At 34.2% G+C, this 17,019-nt stretch overlaps 2 protein-coding genes across 2 annotated transcripts in view; one reads left to right on the top strand and one right to left on the bottom strand.

The window, feature by feature from the left end:
* The window catches only part of Flo2 (flotillin-2), a 547,503-nt gene that overhangs the window by 507,804 nt on the left and 22,680 nt on the right, over nucleotides 1-17,019 (bottom strand). The window lies entirely within an intron of this gene.
* Nucleotides 5,424-9,957, top strand: LOC148305102 (glucose dehydrogenase [FAD, quinone]-like). The gene is made up of 5 exons (XM_088267139.1): nucleotides 5,424-5,595; nucleotides 7,497-7,715; nucleotides 8,294-8,426; nucleotides 8,919-9,163; nucleotides 9,665-9,957. Exons 1-5 carry the CDS (start codon nucleotides 5,424-5,426, stop codon nucleotides 9,955-9,957), a joined length of 1,062 nt encoding a protein of 353 aa, XP_088123265.1.

Genomic DNA, 17,019 nt, shown 5'->3' with positions numbered 1-17,019 from the left:
ACTCGTATATATATATATATATATATATATATATATATATATATATATATATATATATATATATATATATATATATATATATATATATATATATATATATATATATAAATATATATATATTTACACAAAAAATCCGTAATTTCAGGGACCTGTTTCTCAGAAATCAGGTAATGAACCTTCCAAACCTGTTTTTCAATTCGTACTTTTGGCGATACTACGAAATACAGGAAATTAAATAAAATTATGTACATAATATGCACATATCTCACGGACTAAGTACTCACATGTACCAAAAGTCGTGTCATACACAAGCTATTCACGAAGATCTCCAATGTAAGTATGTGCGATGTTAATTTAATTAACTAAACAAAAAGTTCACGCGTGCACGCATTCGTTGAAGCCTGGGTGTAACAGGCATCGATACTAAGGTAGAGGAAAGGCAATTGAGATGGTATGGGCACATAGGACGCAGAGAACCTGATGATATTGTAAACCATGGATCTTCCTCGAAAGACATCTGGAGGTGAGCAATAAAATCATGGATGCTGCAGAAAGATAACATGATTCGAAGACATGGCCTAGGTGACGTACATATATGATAGAAGGACCTACAACCTGAGGACGAGGAAAACGTATGTGTGTGTGCGTGTGTATGGATTACTAAATGTGAAATACCAGTAAGTCCTTTAATTTATGATGAGGAAGAAAAGTCTCAAAAATAGGAAAATAATGAATTATTGAATGTTTTATTTTAATTCAAATTAAAAGGTTCAGAGGTATACATGCATATAGTCTCGGTTTTCATTTATTCAGTTTCGATATCTGTAATTATTTTTAAAAAAATACTTGTAACAAATATTATAATTTATTTCATTGGCTACACATATCGCTCACTCCTTTCAAGAACATCATAAATCAAAAATCGTCAATTTTCAATTGAGCATGTTTTCGGAATGTCTAGAAAATGTACTAAATCCCAGAAAAATAGGCATATTTTTAACTTAATATTTATCCGTTACAGGGCAGAAAGTGTTGTTTTTGCATTTTGAAGAAAAGGTATTTTATAATTATTTTTTTAAATATACTAAATATTTTTCAAATGGAGAAAAAACCTCCAGGTTTTAGCGAAAAAGATCTGTTGCACAATAAAAACTTCAATGCGTGGCCTGATATTTAATTTTAATACATTGTATTGTATTTTCAAACTTTAAAAACGTTCTCCTGAAAAATCAAGTTTTTTGATTTGTGACGTTCTTGAAAAGAGTGAGCGATATCTACTTATAAAATATTTTATACTTTTTATTGTAACTGCAGATAGTTGGTAGAATTCCATTTTGAATTGTTGGGTAATATATCCAACATTAAACACGGTTATTGGATTGAGTTCTACTTTTATTTACATATATATGATAATACGTGACGCGTTTCGTCTTATTAAGACATTATCAAACACTCTAGTGAATTCACAACATTTTGAGTGTGTCCAAATACTTGTTCACAAAATCTGGATTATCTCCAATAACAGGAGTTATTTTCACATTATTTTTTGACATCTCATCAAAGATGAAGAAGAATATGGAAATCTGGGCATTTTATTCATGACGGTCGTCAGCCCCGTAAATTCCATATTCTTCGTCAACTCTAGTGAATGTTTGATAATGTCTTAATTGACAAAATTGAGCCTACCAGAGGCTAACATTATAAAATTGTTACATTTCACCATCAAATTTGGTCAATATAAGCAACATGTAGGTATATTTACATTTTTCCGGTTTTTAAATCACATTTTCATATTGTGTACAAAATACATATCACCGGTTCACGCGGAAGTTTTTAGCACCGCAAGGGAAGGTTAATAAAAAAGTCATTTTAATCATCCTCCCTATACAAGGTGTTTAGGCTTTAGGCTTTCGTTAAAATGGCAGTGCACAGCGGAGTCCTGGTTCCAACTCTAATGTATGGAAGTGAAACATGGAGTTGGCAAAAGAAGGATGAAAGTAGACTGAATGCAGTCGAAATGCGATCTCTCAGAAGAATGTGTAACAAAACGATGTATGATAGATGTGCGAATAGTGAAATAAGGAAGGAATGCAAAGCTGAGATAAGCATTATCGATAAAATTAAGAAAGGTGTGTTGAGATGGTTTGGACATGTAGAACGAATGAGTGAGGAAAGAACGGTAAAACAAATTTATGAGGCGAATGTAAGCGGGAAAAGAAGCAGAGGAAGACCGAGAAAAACATGGCACGATCAGGTATGCCAAATACTTGAAAGTGGTCAGGTTAGGAGTCGTAACAATCGGCGGGTATGTATGAGGAGATGCATGAACGTGGAAGAGGCGAAGAATGTTTGCAAGGACAGAGTGGTGTGGCGCTATATTCTCTCTGCCTACCCCTGCGGGGAAGCGGCGTGATGGTTAGTTAGTTAGTTAGCTTTCGTTAAAATTCGCAGTGTCCAAATTAAAGATGGGTATTTATTAAAAATTAAGCACTTGTGTTAGACCACTAATTGAGTTTCATTTCACACGACCAGTTTAACCTTTTCCACTCTGACCATTTTTTCTCATAACTGATCAGCTACTCTGATCAAAAAAATGTGACGTTTTTCTACCATTAAAATAAATATTTTGGCTCCCTAAGTTTGGGACACTCTGTCTGGCAATTAGTATGACCATTCGTTTTTATGACTGAACTTGAAAGTGTAACTTTCATTGTTTTCCATGGCGGATTAACTATAAAATATTTATTATAAACACATAAAATGCAATTTCTGTTATTTTAACTACCAACAGTAATATCACAAAATTTTTAAACATAATAGCTCCACAAAACGAAAAAATATGGTCACAAAAAGTGGTAGTGAGTATCCTTGGAGAACCGTCATAAATGAAGGATAGCGACTGTCTGTCCCAAAAAATATTAGCGTATGACAAATATTCTATCACCCAAAATGATAATCTATTTTTCCTAGATTATATCTAAGTAATGGAAAGTTTTATTGAAGAAATGTTGGTTAATTCAATATGTTGCGACGATTAACCGCATTTATCTCAAATATTTTTTGGTAGAATATACTTGGGTGATAGAGAAATCAATGATTAAACTTATACCTGCGCCGGGCCAGACATTGTGGCCCACGGAGCTGCCTACTAGAATCATACGGGCCAGAATGTCTGGCCTGCAGAGTGGTAAGAGTTAAAAAAAAACTACAGATGTTTTCATCGACAGATAATTACAAAAACCAACGAGCAAAATATCATTCAAGTATTGGTTTTGAACAAAATCAGGGATGCACTGTACAGTGGCGTGCCGAGGGTTTAGCAGTAAGGCAAGCCCATTGTTTTTCACATTCGTGAATACATGATGTATCTATAATTTCTTCAGTGCATATCATTCCCAGTATAGTAAGCACCCAGAAAGTATTATAAATATAAACAATGTATTGTAATCAATGTAAAAATATGCTAACATGTAACTTTTGTAAAGTATAGCCATCACCTTGAAATAAAGAAAATGTTAACTATAATAAAATATCTTCCTCAGATATTAACCATAACCAATAAGTACCATCACCATATAATGGCATGCATAGTGTTAAATAATCATGCAAGCGCGCGATAATTTAAAATTAGTCATACATTAACTATGTATTTTTAATCATTTGGTCTAGATTTAGTCATTTTTATTTGGAGTTGTTAGGCAAGCCGGGCTTTTGGGCTTCTAGGGAAGTACCGACACTGCGACTGTATTCCCCTGGACTTTTCAATTATACAGGAATTTATCAAGGTCAAAGTCTCGGGTAAATGATTTGCGATAATGTAACTTGATGCTTAAATAAAGTGGGAGAAAAATACTGGTTTGGGAAGGATATCTGGTACTTATGATAGGGTGATATTGACTACAGGAAAATTGTAAAACTCAGTCTAGTTTCTGATCTTCCCTTAGCATAACAACTTGATATACTTAGTAGTGAAAATAATATCTTGTAGTTAGAAGTGAAGTGAAATTTAAACTATCATATCTCAGAAATCCTCGGATCGATTCAAACAGTTTAAGTTAACTTTAATTTTAACTGCTTTCGTAGTGTAATGGTCAGCACGCTCGGCTACCGTTCTGGACGTCCCGGGTTCGATTCCCAGGGGGCGGTCAAATAAATATAAGTGATTTTTTCACTCTAATATTAATTCAATGTACGCCTCCGTAGTGTAATGGTCAGCACGCTCGGCTACCGTTCTGGAGGTCCCGGGTTCGATTCCCAGGGAGGGTCAAATAAATATAAGTGATTTCTTCACTGTAATATTTATTCAATATTACCCTGGACTGGTACCTGAAACGGAGGGCTGATCACCTTTCCTTCGTGTGTTAACGATCAAGATAACACTGTGTTTATATAATGCAGTGCCCTATGCACCATCGGGGTTGCGGATAAGGGTCTGAATTGAAATAATTTTTACCATAATTTTAATTTTTCAAATAAAACCCAGCAAGAATCAGCAAAAAAGCAAGCAAAATAACTGGCAGTACACAATGTAGTCCTGGATTCTACGCTAATGTATGGAAGTGAAGCATGGATTTGGCAAAAGAAGGATGAAAATACACTGAAGATAATGGAACTGCAATCAGACGAATGTAAGGTAAAACTTTAGATGTTCGAATGGCGATATAAGGAAAGAAAACAAGGCTGAGATGAGCATTATCGATACAATATAGGAAGGTGTGTTGAGATGGTTTGGCCATGTGGAATGAATCGAATGAGCGAAGAAAAGATAACAAAATAAATTTATGAGGCGAATATGGTCCGTAATAGAAGCAGAGGAAGACCGAGGAGAACTTAGCATGATCAAGAATTTCAAATACTCGAAAGTGGCTGGTCATGAGTCGAAACATATGAGGAGATAGATGCATGAATGAGGAAAAGGCGAAGAATGTTTACAAAGGTAAATGGCGTGGCGTTCTATTCTTTCTGCTTATTCCTTTAGGGAAGCGGCGTAAGTTAATTCTACTTTATGAATTTGAAGAAATAAAATGTAGTACAGTGCCAGCTTGCTAATCCGAACGCTCCGTAATACGAACGATTCCCTAATCCGAACGATACCATAATCCGAACGATACCATAATCCGAACGATACCATAATCCAAACGATTCGCGAATCCGAACGATACCTATTCCGAACAATTCCCTAATCCGAACTATTCCCTTATCCGAACGATTCCCTAATCCAAATAACCCATTGCATTATTAACGTTCAGATAAGCGAGGTGGCGCCGTACAGAATTAGGCTTATATTACAGTTTACAGTTCACATAACGAATGTAAAGATGGGTGTGATCAATCTATTGATATTGACAATTTACTCAATACTCTTATATCAACTGGTCCAAGTATTTTGTTCAAGTGCTAGCGAGTTCAGGTCTGGTTTAGGCATGGAGTTTCCGGGTTTAGATGTACCGGAAAACGGAAGAACCGGAAGGAGCCTGTTCAGCATCCGGAGCAACTTCATGCTGGAGGTTCTGAGGCAAAGTCCAGTCGCAAATTGGCTTCCGAGCAGCCAAGGAGAAAGTTTAAACTTCATCAGGGATCGATATCCAACACCTGGTATTGTGAATCTAATATAAATTTATATTATTTTTTGACATCTCATCAAAGATGAAGAAGAATATGGAAGTCTGGGCATTTACGGGGCTTACGACCGTCATAGGCTGGTTTGAGTGATCACTTTACACACGTGTAACATTCACCAATTCTACCCATTATTGACAACCACACTACTCAAATTCTTGGAAGTTCTATATATATGAACCAATTTAGAAACCTTGTTCATGAATCACTAAAACTTCACTAGAGACATCTATTGGTGAGATGTAAAGAAATGCCCAGACTTCCATATTCTTCTTCATCTTTGATGAGATGTCAAAAAATAATATGAAAATAACTCCTGTAATTGGAGATAATCCAGATTTTGTGAACAAGTATTTGGAGACACTCAAAATGTTGTAAATATAAATTTACATTAATAAAAATCCCTAAAGGTGGAGACTGACCGGAGCATTTCGTCGTAACGTAACGTCGTAACATCGCTCGCGGCGAGCATCAGCGAGCATCCGAAACTATGGATGGAGCGCTCGGTCCGCTGTACTGACTGCCTGAACGTGTTACGTTACGACGAAATGGCTCCGGTCAGTCACCGCCCTAACACGCTTTGAAATTTAGGCAATCACGAATTAAAGGTAAGATCGTCGCGAACACATTTTGATTATTATTATTTGATTCACAATATTTTTTTAATGTCTCCAAATCCTTGTTCACAAATCTGAGTTTCTCCCTTCAGGAGTTATTTTTACATTTTGACATCCCAACATAGATGAAGAAGAATATGCATCCATAATCTTTTTCATCTTTGTTGAGATGTTAAAATGTAAAAATAACTCATAAGTGGAAAATGCCGAATTTGTGAACAAGGATTTGGACATACCCAAAAATGTTTTGAATAATAAACTGAATTAATTTTCCTGTTTCAAATCCAAAGAACCAGGCAAAATATTTACAGGATTATCCTTAATTGGTTTATACCAGTGTTTCCCAATCAGTGGTACGCGTACCTCCAGGGATACTCGAAGTGGCATCCAGGGGTACGCGTGGCAATCTTCAGTTAGTCAGCTACAATAGATTTGATTCCAACCCGACGTTGGCAGGTACACAGACGCCTCCACAACCTCGACCAGCACAGCATACAGACACAGAACAGTGCAAAGACATTTTCAGAAAATGCTCTATCAACGCGTTTTCCACTTAACCATTTTCCATCTATACTCTATTGAGGATCCCTTTCAAAAATTAAGATATTTTTATAAGTTATCATTTAAAATGTAAATTCACAGTAAAATCGGGATAGAATTTTGTTTTTTTTATTTTTTATAAAACAAACAAAAAATTGCTTTGCAAGAGAAGGTCTGTCAGGAAGCCTAGATGCTTTTGTTATCAGATCTGGGAATGCTGTGGGACAACTTTTAATGATAGCAATACGTATACTTGTGTGTTTGAAAAAAATATTTAATTTTTATTTATTATTCCCACAGTAAGGGATGCGAGTTTGAGGTCTTTCTGTACGTGGTACCCAGTAAAAACTATTTGGGAACCACTGGTTTATACTATAAACCCCAAACATTAGGTCTAGAGGTGACGGTAAAATAAGACGATGAAGAAAATCCAGTAAAAATATAAATAGTAACATATTTATATTTATATGCCGATTTTTAATTCTGTCCATTAAAAACTATAAACCAAGAACACAATACTTCAAGCTGATGTATAATTCCTTGTCTAATATGTTCATCCTTGTTTAATATACTTAAAAGAAATTATTATTTTATACAACAATTAAGTATTACATGTATCATATTTATTATGCACAAATTGACTACGCCCGTAAAAAAAAAAACAAAAAAACAAAAAAAAATTAAATTGCTTAATATTTGATGCCGTATGACCTGTTGTAGAACTTTTGAAGGAGTACGACTTTGTCATCGTCGGAGCTGGACCAGCCGGCTGCGTGTTGGCTAACAGACTGACTGAGAATGGAAGATGGTCTGTTCTGCTGTTGGAAGCAGGAGACACAGAGTCTACCGTGAATGCTATACCCATGATGGTCGCAGTACTAGAAGAGACAGCATATGCCTGGAAGTACCCACTTGAAAGAGATGACAGGACATGCATTGGTAATCACACGAGATAATAATAAAAAGGGGTTAATCTTCATTTGAGGCCTAGTTGCAAAGTAAATAGGTCTATAAATCCATTTATCAATGTAGAGAGCAGAATTTAATGAACAGATAAAAATAGTGAAGGACTTTGGTACCATAAACCAAGCTAGGACAAAATGCCGAACCCTCTTCTAGTGGAACGGAAGGTCTGTTGACGACAGTCGACAGTCCGGCTTCTGTTGAGGAGTTTTATGTGATTTTCTCCCAGCAATCAGCAAATGCTGAGAATTCCCTGATAGGTCTACACTAGTTTAACCTTCCCATTCCCAACTTAGATTAAAATAAAACGTTTTTACTTAGAAGAAACAGAAATCCACTAATTGATCTATAAACCTTGCACATATAAAAACAAGGTAAATAATAAATTCAACTCACATCTCAAAAAAATCATGAACATAATAAGAAAAGCGAGTGCTTTAGATAGAATCAAATCAGATTCTCGTGATGGTATTGAGCGATTTTTTATCTTGAATTATTTGGAAATGACACATTTTTTAGCAACTGGTGAAAAACAATTACTATCATTATTTCAGCTATGAATAACAATACGTGCTACTTTGCTGCTGGGAAGGGTGTTGGAGGTGGCACCCTCGTTAACTACATGATATATTCCAGAGGAACCAAAAGGGACTATGACAAGATTGCTGAAGCTGGTAATACAGGATGGTAAAAATCGAAAGAGATAAAAAAAATCGTAGCTTTTGATTGAATACAAACTTAATTTCTTTGAATCAACATATTTCTAGAAACGAAATTATTTTCAGGTCTTATGACGAAGTCTTGCCATATTTCATCAAATCCGAAAACTCTAATCTCGAAGGTCTTGAAAATTCACCTTTCCATGGCAAAGGAGGCCCATTGAATGTGGAATATCTCAAAGAACGGTAACTCCATCAACACTATTACGTCATAAGAAAAATAAGCTTATTGAATAAAATAAGAATAAAGTTACAAAAACTTTTTTTTTAGATCTAAGTATGCCGATGCGTTCTTGGAAGCTGCAGCAGAATTGAAACAAAAAATTCAAGATCTCAACAACGGAGAACCAGGTTTCAGCTACATTCAAACTAATACGCGAAAGGGAAGGCGTCAAAGCGCAGCTAAAACCTTTCTATATCCAGTGAGGCATAGAAAAAACTTACACATATTACCCAAAAGCAGATGCGTCAAACTGCACATCGACAAGAATACAAAAATTGCACGCAAGGTGGAGTACATACGTGACCGAAAAGTTTTTAAAGTCAGAGCTAGAAAAGAGATCATTCTCTCTGCGGGTGCATTAATTTCACCGAAACTATTGATGCTCTCAGGAGTAGGTCCAAAAGACCATTTAAAAGAGTTAAAAATACCCCTTATTCAAGATTTAAAAGTGGGACAAACATTATACGAACACGTTGCGTTCGGTGGCCTTATATTTCTAATTGACGAACCGGATATAAACGTTCTTAGTGAAGTAAAAAAATACGGATCATCGATATTCCAATGGCTCGACAATGGGTCAGGACCTCTTTCAATGATAGCAGGAGTCGAGGCGATGGGTTTCATTAATACTAATATTTCTACAGAACACGAAAATTCCAGCGATGTAGAATTAATGTTGCTTACGAACCCGTTCACAAACGAAGTAGCAAGCATAGTTTTACGACTCAAAAACGATTTCTACGAAGAATATTTTGCCCCTATACGGAATAAACGAACAATAGTTATCGCTCCTATACTGATGACTCCAAAATCTAAAGGGTACATCAAATTGAAGGATAAAAACCCGTTTCATTATCCAAAATTTTACGGGAACATGTTAAAGGATGACAGAGATGTTGAGACATTGATAGCGGGGATAAGGTTCGCTATTAAAATGAGCGAAACAAGAGCATTCAAAAAATTGGGTGTGAAACTCCATACAGGGCACTATCCGACATGCCAGGATTTCGTTTTCAATTCTGACGAGTACTGGAGATGTGGATTGCGAGGCATCGCCTTCAATTTTCGTCACCAAGTAGGCACGTGCAAGATGGGACCTGATACAGACCCTGATGCTGTAGTGGATCCAGAATTGAAAGTCAGAGGGATTAAAAGACTGAGAGTTGTGGACGGAGGTGTTCTTCCGTTCGGAATAGCAGGACATACAGCGGCTCCCATTTACATGATAGCCGAAAAAGCTGCTGACCTAATCAAGAAAACGTGGAAGGACTATTGATGAGCAGAATCAAGAAAAAAACACCACTTTCATCTTTCACCAATCTATATCCGCTCCGTATGTAGAGCATACGGAGTCTACGAACTGTATTTTGTTTATTAAAATCATTATTAACTTTGTGGTATGGTAATATAACACTCTCCTTATCATTTACAACATTTTGAGTGTGTCCAAATACTTGTTCACAAAATCTGGATTGTCTCCAATTACAGGAGTTATTTTCATATTATTTTTTGGCATCTCATCAAAGATGATGGTCGTCAGCCCCGTAAATGCCCAGACTTCCAGATTCTTCTTCATCTTTGATGAGATGTCAAAAAATAATATGAAAATAACTCCTTATCATTCATGGTTCACTTTGTGTAATACCACTTTAGTAAACACTAATTCGTGACTACCGGTTTCGGAATATTCATTCCATCATTAGGTCATTAGAATAAAAATTTTACGGTCTGACATTTCTAAATAACCAATTTAATTTAACTTCAAGTCTACTTTTAAAAATATTCACATTGTGATTCGTTTGTCTTTCTTTCTTTTAAATTTTATTTTTGTACAAATGTCAGACCGTAATAATTTTATTTTAATGACCTGATGATTAAATGATTATTCCGAAACCAGTAGTCACGAATTAGTGATTATTAAAGTGGTATTACACAAAGTGAACGATGAATGATAAGGAGAGTGTTATTCTACGAACTGTCTCGAGGTTTTCCTGTCAGTTGCTAGTCGCCGACTCCTTTGAATCCAGAGGCGAGCATTCTATATAGGCAGAAAAGCAGTGCGTACCCTGGATTACTCTCGTTCCATATAGAAACACGACCAGTGCCTACTTTGCCTTATCCTTACCCAACCCTACTGCGTACCCTGAATAAAAACTCTCAGCACGCCAACTCCTTTGCATTCAGTCAGAGAACTGCCAACGAATCGTCAGCATCAGGACGTCCTGGGCCTTGCAAAAGACACAAGCTTGATGGTGGCTCTCGGGAAGGACGCCAAATAAATGGTACTTAGTAAAGTACCTACTAAATCTGCTTTTATTGACGACAGTTAATTTTTTTCGGAACGACAGTTACATCAAACGTTGATTGATGTTATTTTTTTTTATAAATTTTGTCATTGTTTTAAATTTAGACTAATTTTACTATACATCGGCGAAGTGATTTAGACAGATGAAAAAAATTTCTAGCGTAGGTCTAAAAAAATGTAAATTTAGTAAATAATAAAATTTAGATTAAATTTATTATCAAATCTTACAAACTACTGTGAAAGGCTTGAGTCTTCTTTAAAGAAGCTTTGATATTTTTTATTATATTTAGTACCGAAGAGCGCGATCGCGCTCCTAGATAGTTCTATTGAAAATAAATGGCACTAAAATGGTTAACCATATAGGCCGTTCTTGCAATAGGCAAATAATAGTCATAAATAAATATACTATGAAGATGAAGTATTCAATTTAATAAAATACCTTTATTTACAACATTTTGAGTGTGTCCAAATACTTGTTCACAAAATCTGGATTATCTCCAATTACAGGAGTTATTTTCATATTATTTTTTGACATCTCATCAAAGATGAAGAAGAATATGGAAGTCTTCAAGAATTTGAGTACAGTGGTTGTCAATAATGGGTAGAATTGGTGAATGTTACACGTGTGTAAAGTGATCACTTAAACCAGCCTATGACGGTCGTCAGCCCCGTAAATGCCCAGACTTCCATTTTCTTCTTCATCTTTGATGAGATGTCAAAAAATAATATGAAAATAAATCTATTTTTATATTACGGACTTTCGGCTTAAACGGACTCCTCCTTCCCCCATTCAGTAGGTAAGAGTATATTATATCGTGGTTTTACTTTACTGAAATACATGGCGATACAAATATTTAAAAAAATCGTATGATATAAAAATTTAAGTACAGTGTGAGAAACCTCACGTTATTTTCATTTATTAGTATTGCTCGCGTGTAACTTGATTGTACTAATAATTACTTCAGATCTGTTTAGACATACTTATGTATATTAAAATGTAATATGTAATATGTAATACAAAAAATAATATGAAAATAGCTTTATTTATGAAATTTGTTAATTCTATCATTTTTACAAAACAAAAAATGAATAGGACAATATTAATAAATTAGACATCTACAATTTTATTTAATGTACTAAATAATTTTAAAAAAAAACGCTATTTTAATAAAAAAAATATAAACTAACTAACTAACTAACCATCACGTCGCTTCCCCGCAGGGGTAGGCAGAGAGAATCGAACGCCACACCACTCTGTCCTTGCAAACATTATTTGCCTCTTCTACATTCATGCATCTCCTCATACATACCCGACGATTATTACGACTCCTGACCCGGCCGCTTTCAAGTATTTGACATACCTGATTGTGCCAAGTTTTCCTCGGTCGTCCTCTGCTTCTTTTTCCAACTACATTCGCCTCATAAATTTGTTTAACCGTTCTTTCTTCACTCATACGCTCCACATGTCCAAACCATCTCAACACACCTTTCTTAATTTTATCGATAATGCTTATCTCAGCCTTACATTCTTTCCTTATTTCATCATTCGAACATCTATCAAACATCGTTTTGCCACACATTCGTCTGAGGGATCGCATTTCGACTTTTGAAATATAATTTCAAGAAATTTCCCAAAAATCATTATTTTATACAATAACGACATCTATTGACGATGAGCTGAACACGTTTCTTCAGAACGAACTACGTACACAAATGTTATACGAGGAAATTTCAGAATATAATTGCCATCATACTAGCCTTTCCAGGACTACAATAATTGATGTCTGACTTTCTCTGAAGAGTGGGTTTTTTTACATTAAATATGAATTTTTTTAAAAAATAAAATCATTATATTATGAATATAGAAATTATGTAAAAATAATTTAAATCTTCTTCTTCATCTTCTTCAAACCCTTATCAGCACCCCAGTGGTGCATAGGGCACTTCATATAAACGCAGTGTTATCTTGATCGTTAACACATGAAGGAAAGGTGATCAGCCCTCCGCTTCAGGTACCTACCAGTCCAGGGTGATATTGAATAAATATTAGAGTGAAAAAAATCACTTATAATTTATCTGAACCCCCCTGGGAATCGAACCCGGGACCTCCAGAATGGTAGCCGAACGTGCTGACCATTACACTATGGAGGCGGATTATTTATATTAAGATATTTAAAAAAAAAACGAAGATATTTAAATTATTTTTACATAATTTCTATCTTCATAGTATAATGATTTTATTAAAAAAAGAGAAAAGATATAAGAAAGGAATGTAAGGCTGAACGAGGAATAATTGAAAAGATTAGAAAGAGCTCTTTGCGGTGGTGTGGACATGTGGAGCGAATGGATAGCGAGAGAATGACTAAGAAAATATATGTGGCGAATGTGAGAGAGAAAACAGAACGTGGACGACCGAAAAAGACGACACGATCAGATCAATCAGAACCTGAAATCTGGCGGTGTCAAAAGTCTGCGTAATCGGAGGCATGTATGACTGGATGTATGGATGTGAAGGAGGCGAGGAGTGTATGTCAGGACAGAACAGTGTGGCGTTCCATCCTCTCTGCCTACCCCTGCGGGGAAACGGCGTGATGATAGGATTAAATACAAATATCCACAGATATTATTACTATACAAATTACATCATACCAAATGACAGATGATAGACATCGACGTTCATTAACGTCGATACTCTTTTAAGAAAAATTCGCACCGACGTTCATTTACGTCCATACTCCCGGAAAGGCTAGGATAATGATCATACAATAAACTCCTTTTAAATAACTCGTTACTAGCTAGAACACTCTAGAAGGGTGAAAAGCCATAAAAAAAGCTGAAGAATAACTCCCTTTTAACACGTTTTCGAAATAATACGGTGCAAAAAATATATATATATATTCATTTACAATGATTAAAGAAAACACTTGTTTTTTACCACTTGAGTTTGATTAAAGACTACATGTTTCAGAAGTTAAACTTCCATCATTCAGGTCTGTATAATAACTAAAATATAAAATATAAAATAAGGCCAAATTATGAATTATCTTGAAAATTTAGAAATCCAAAAAAAACTAAATTCTAATAATAATTTATTAAATAATATATTGTTTCAAAATTCTTCACCTTTGCTTTCCATGTTTCCTTTGTTTTCAAACTCCGCCCCTTGACTAACCCCCTCCCCCTAACTTTCCCCTCACCTTATTTATAAAACAATTTTATATTATTATACAGACCTGAATGATGGAAGTTTAACTTCTGAAACATGTAGTCTTTAATAAAACTGAAGTGGTAAAAAACAAGTGTTTTCTTTAATCATTGTAACATGTCTTACCACAAAGTTAATGCCGAAACAATAAATAAATTATATATTCATTTAACTACGCGAGATAGTTATTTGGAATTTATGTAGAGAATTCGCTTACAGTACCTACCGAATAAAAATTTGTATGAACCATAAATAAATATAAGGAAAATAAATTCAATAAATGTTCGCATTAAATTAAGGAAGTACATACAAGCACAAGGTAAGGTTCTTAGGTAAGACCTATTACGTGACTTATAAATTATTATTTTTATATTAACGTATAACAGACGAATGTGTGGAAAAATCATTGTACGACAGAATTAAAAACGAAGATTTTAGAAAGGAATGCAAGGTCGAACTAGGGATAATTGAAAAGATGAAGAAGAGTTCTTTAAAGCGTTTTTTTTTTAATATCTATTAGTTGCCTTAGAGAATTCTCGTTACCTATTACGTACAAGTATTTATTTATTTCATATTTAGTTTATATGTCATAAAAATGATAATGGATGTGTATTGTTTATAATAAATTGATTTAGTTATATATATATATATATATATATATATATATATATATATATATATATATATATATATATATATATATATATATATATATATATATATATATATATATATATATATATATATATATATATATATATATATATATATATATATATATATATATATAACTAAATCAATTTATTATAAACAATACACATCCATTATCATTTTTATGACATATAAACTAAATATGAAATAAATAAATACTTGTACGTAATAGGTAACGAGAATTCTCTAAGGCAACTAATAGATATTAAAAAAAAAACGCTTTAAAGAACTCTTCTTCATCTTTTCAATTATCCCTAGTTCGACCTTGCATTCCTTTCTAAAATCTTCGTTTTTAATTCTGTCGTACAATGATTTTTCCACACATTCGTCTGTTATACGTTAATATAAAAATAATAATTTATAAGTCACGTAATAGGTCTTACCTAAGAACCTTACCTTGTGCTTGTATGTACTTCCTTAATTTAATGCGAACATTTATTGAATTTATTTTCCTTATATTTATTTATGGTTCATACAAATTTTTATTCGGTAGGTACTGTAAGCGAATTCTCTACATAAATTCCAAATAACTATCTCGCGTAGTTAAATGAATATATAATTTATTTATTGTTTCGGCATTAACTTTGTGGTAAGACATGTTACAATGATTAAAGAAAACACTTGTTTTTTACCACTTCAGTTTTATTAAAGACTACATGTTTCAGAAGTTAAACTTCCATCATTCAGGTCTGTATAATAATATAAAATTGTTTTATAAATAAGGTGAGGGGAAAGTTAGGGGGAGGGGGTTAGTCAAGGGGCGGAGTTTGAAAACAAAGGAAACATGGAAAGCAAAGGTGAAGAATTTTGAAACAATATATTATTTAATAAATTATTATTAGAATTTAGTTTTTTTTGGATTTCTAAATTTTCAAGATAATTCATAATTTGGCCTTATTTTATATTTTATATTTTAGTTATTATACAGACCTGAATGATGGAAGTTTAACTTCTGAAACATGTAGTCTTTAATCAAACTCAAGTGGTAAAAAACAAGTGTTTTCTTTAATCATTGTAAATGAATATATATATATATTTTTTGCACCGTATTATTTCGAAAACGTGTTAAAAGGGAGTTATTCTTCAGCTTTTTTTATGGCTTTTCACCCTTCTAGAGTGTTCTAGCTAGTAACGAGTTATTTAAAAGGAGTTTATTGTATGATCATTATCCTAGCCTTTCCGGGAGTATGGACGTAAATGAACGTCGGTGCGAATTTTTCTTAAAAGAGTATCGACGTTAATGAACGTCGATGTCTATCATCTGTCATTTGGTATGATGTAATTTGTATAGTAATAATATCTGTGGATATTTGTATTTAATCCTATCATCACGCCGTTTCCCCGCAGGGGTAGGCAGAGAGGATGGAACGCCACACTGTTCTGTCCTGACATACACTCCTCGCCTCCTTCACATCCATACATCCAGTCATACATGCCTCCGATTACGCAGACTTTTGACACCGCCAGATTTCAGGTTCTGATTGATCTGATCGTGTCGTCTTTTTCGGTCGTCCACGTTCTGTTTTCTCTCTCACATTCGCCACATATATTTTCTTAGTCATTCTCTCGCTATCCATTCGCTCCACATGTCCACACCACCGCAAAGAGCTCTTTCTAATCTTTTCAATTATTCCTCGTTCAGCCTTACATTCCTTTCTTATATCTTTTCTCTTTTTTTAATAAAATCATTATACTATGAAGATAGAAATTATGTAAAAATAATTTAAATATCTTCGTTTTTTTTTTAAATATCTTAATATAAATAATCCGCCTCCATAGTGTAATGGTCAGCACGTTCGGCTACCATTCTGGAGGTCCCGGGTTCGATTCCCAGGGGGGTTCAGATAAATTATAAGTGATTTTTTTCACTCTAATATTTATTCAATATCACCCTGGACTGGTAGGTACCTGAAGCGGAGGGCTGATCACCTTTCCTTCATGTGTTAACGATCAAGATAACACTGCGTTTATATGAAGTGCCCTATGCACCACTGGGGTGCTGATAAGGGTTTGAAGAAGATGAAGAAGAAGATTTAAATTATTTTTACATAATTTCTATATTCATAATATAATGATTTTATTTTTAAAAAAAATTCATATTTAATGTAAAAAAACCC

This window comes from Brachycentrus maculatus, unplaced genomic scaffold, assembly GCF_059751285.1.
Source record: "Brachycentrus maculatus isolate JH-2025_06_01 unplaced genomic scaffold, ASM5975128v1 h1tg000285l, whole genome shotgun sequence".
NCBI lineage: Eukaryota > Metazoa > Arthropoda > Insecta > Trichoptera > Brachycentridae > Brachycentrus > Brachycentrus maculatus.
The sequence above is the reverse complement of the archived record's forward strand: the minus strand, read 5'-3'. Positions and strand labels throughout refer to the sequence as shown.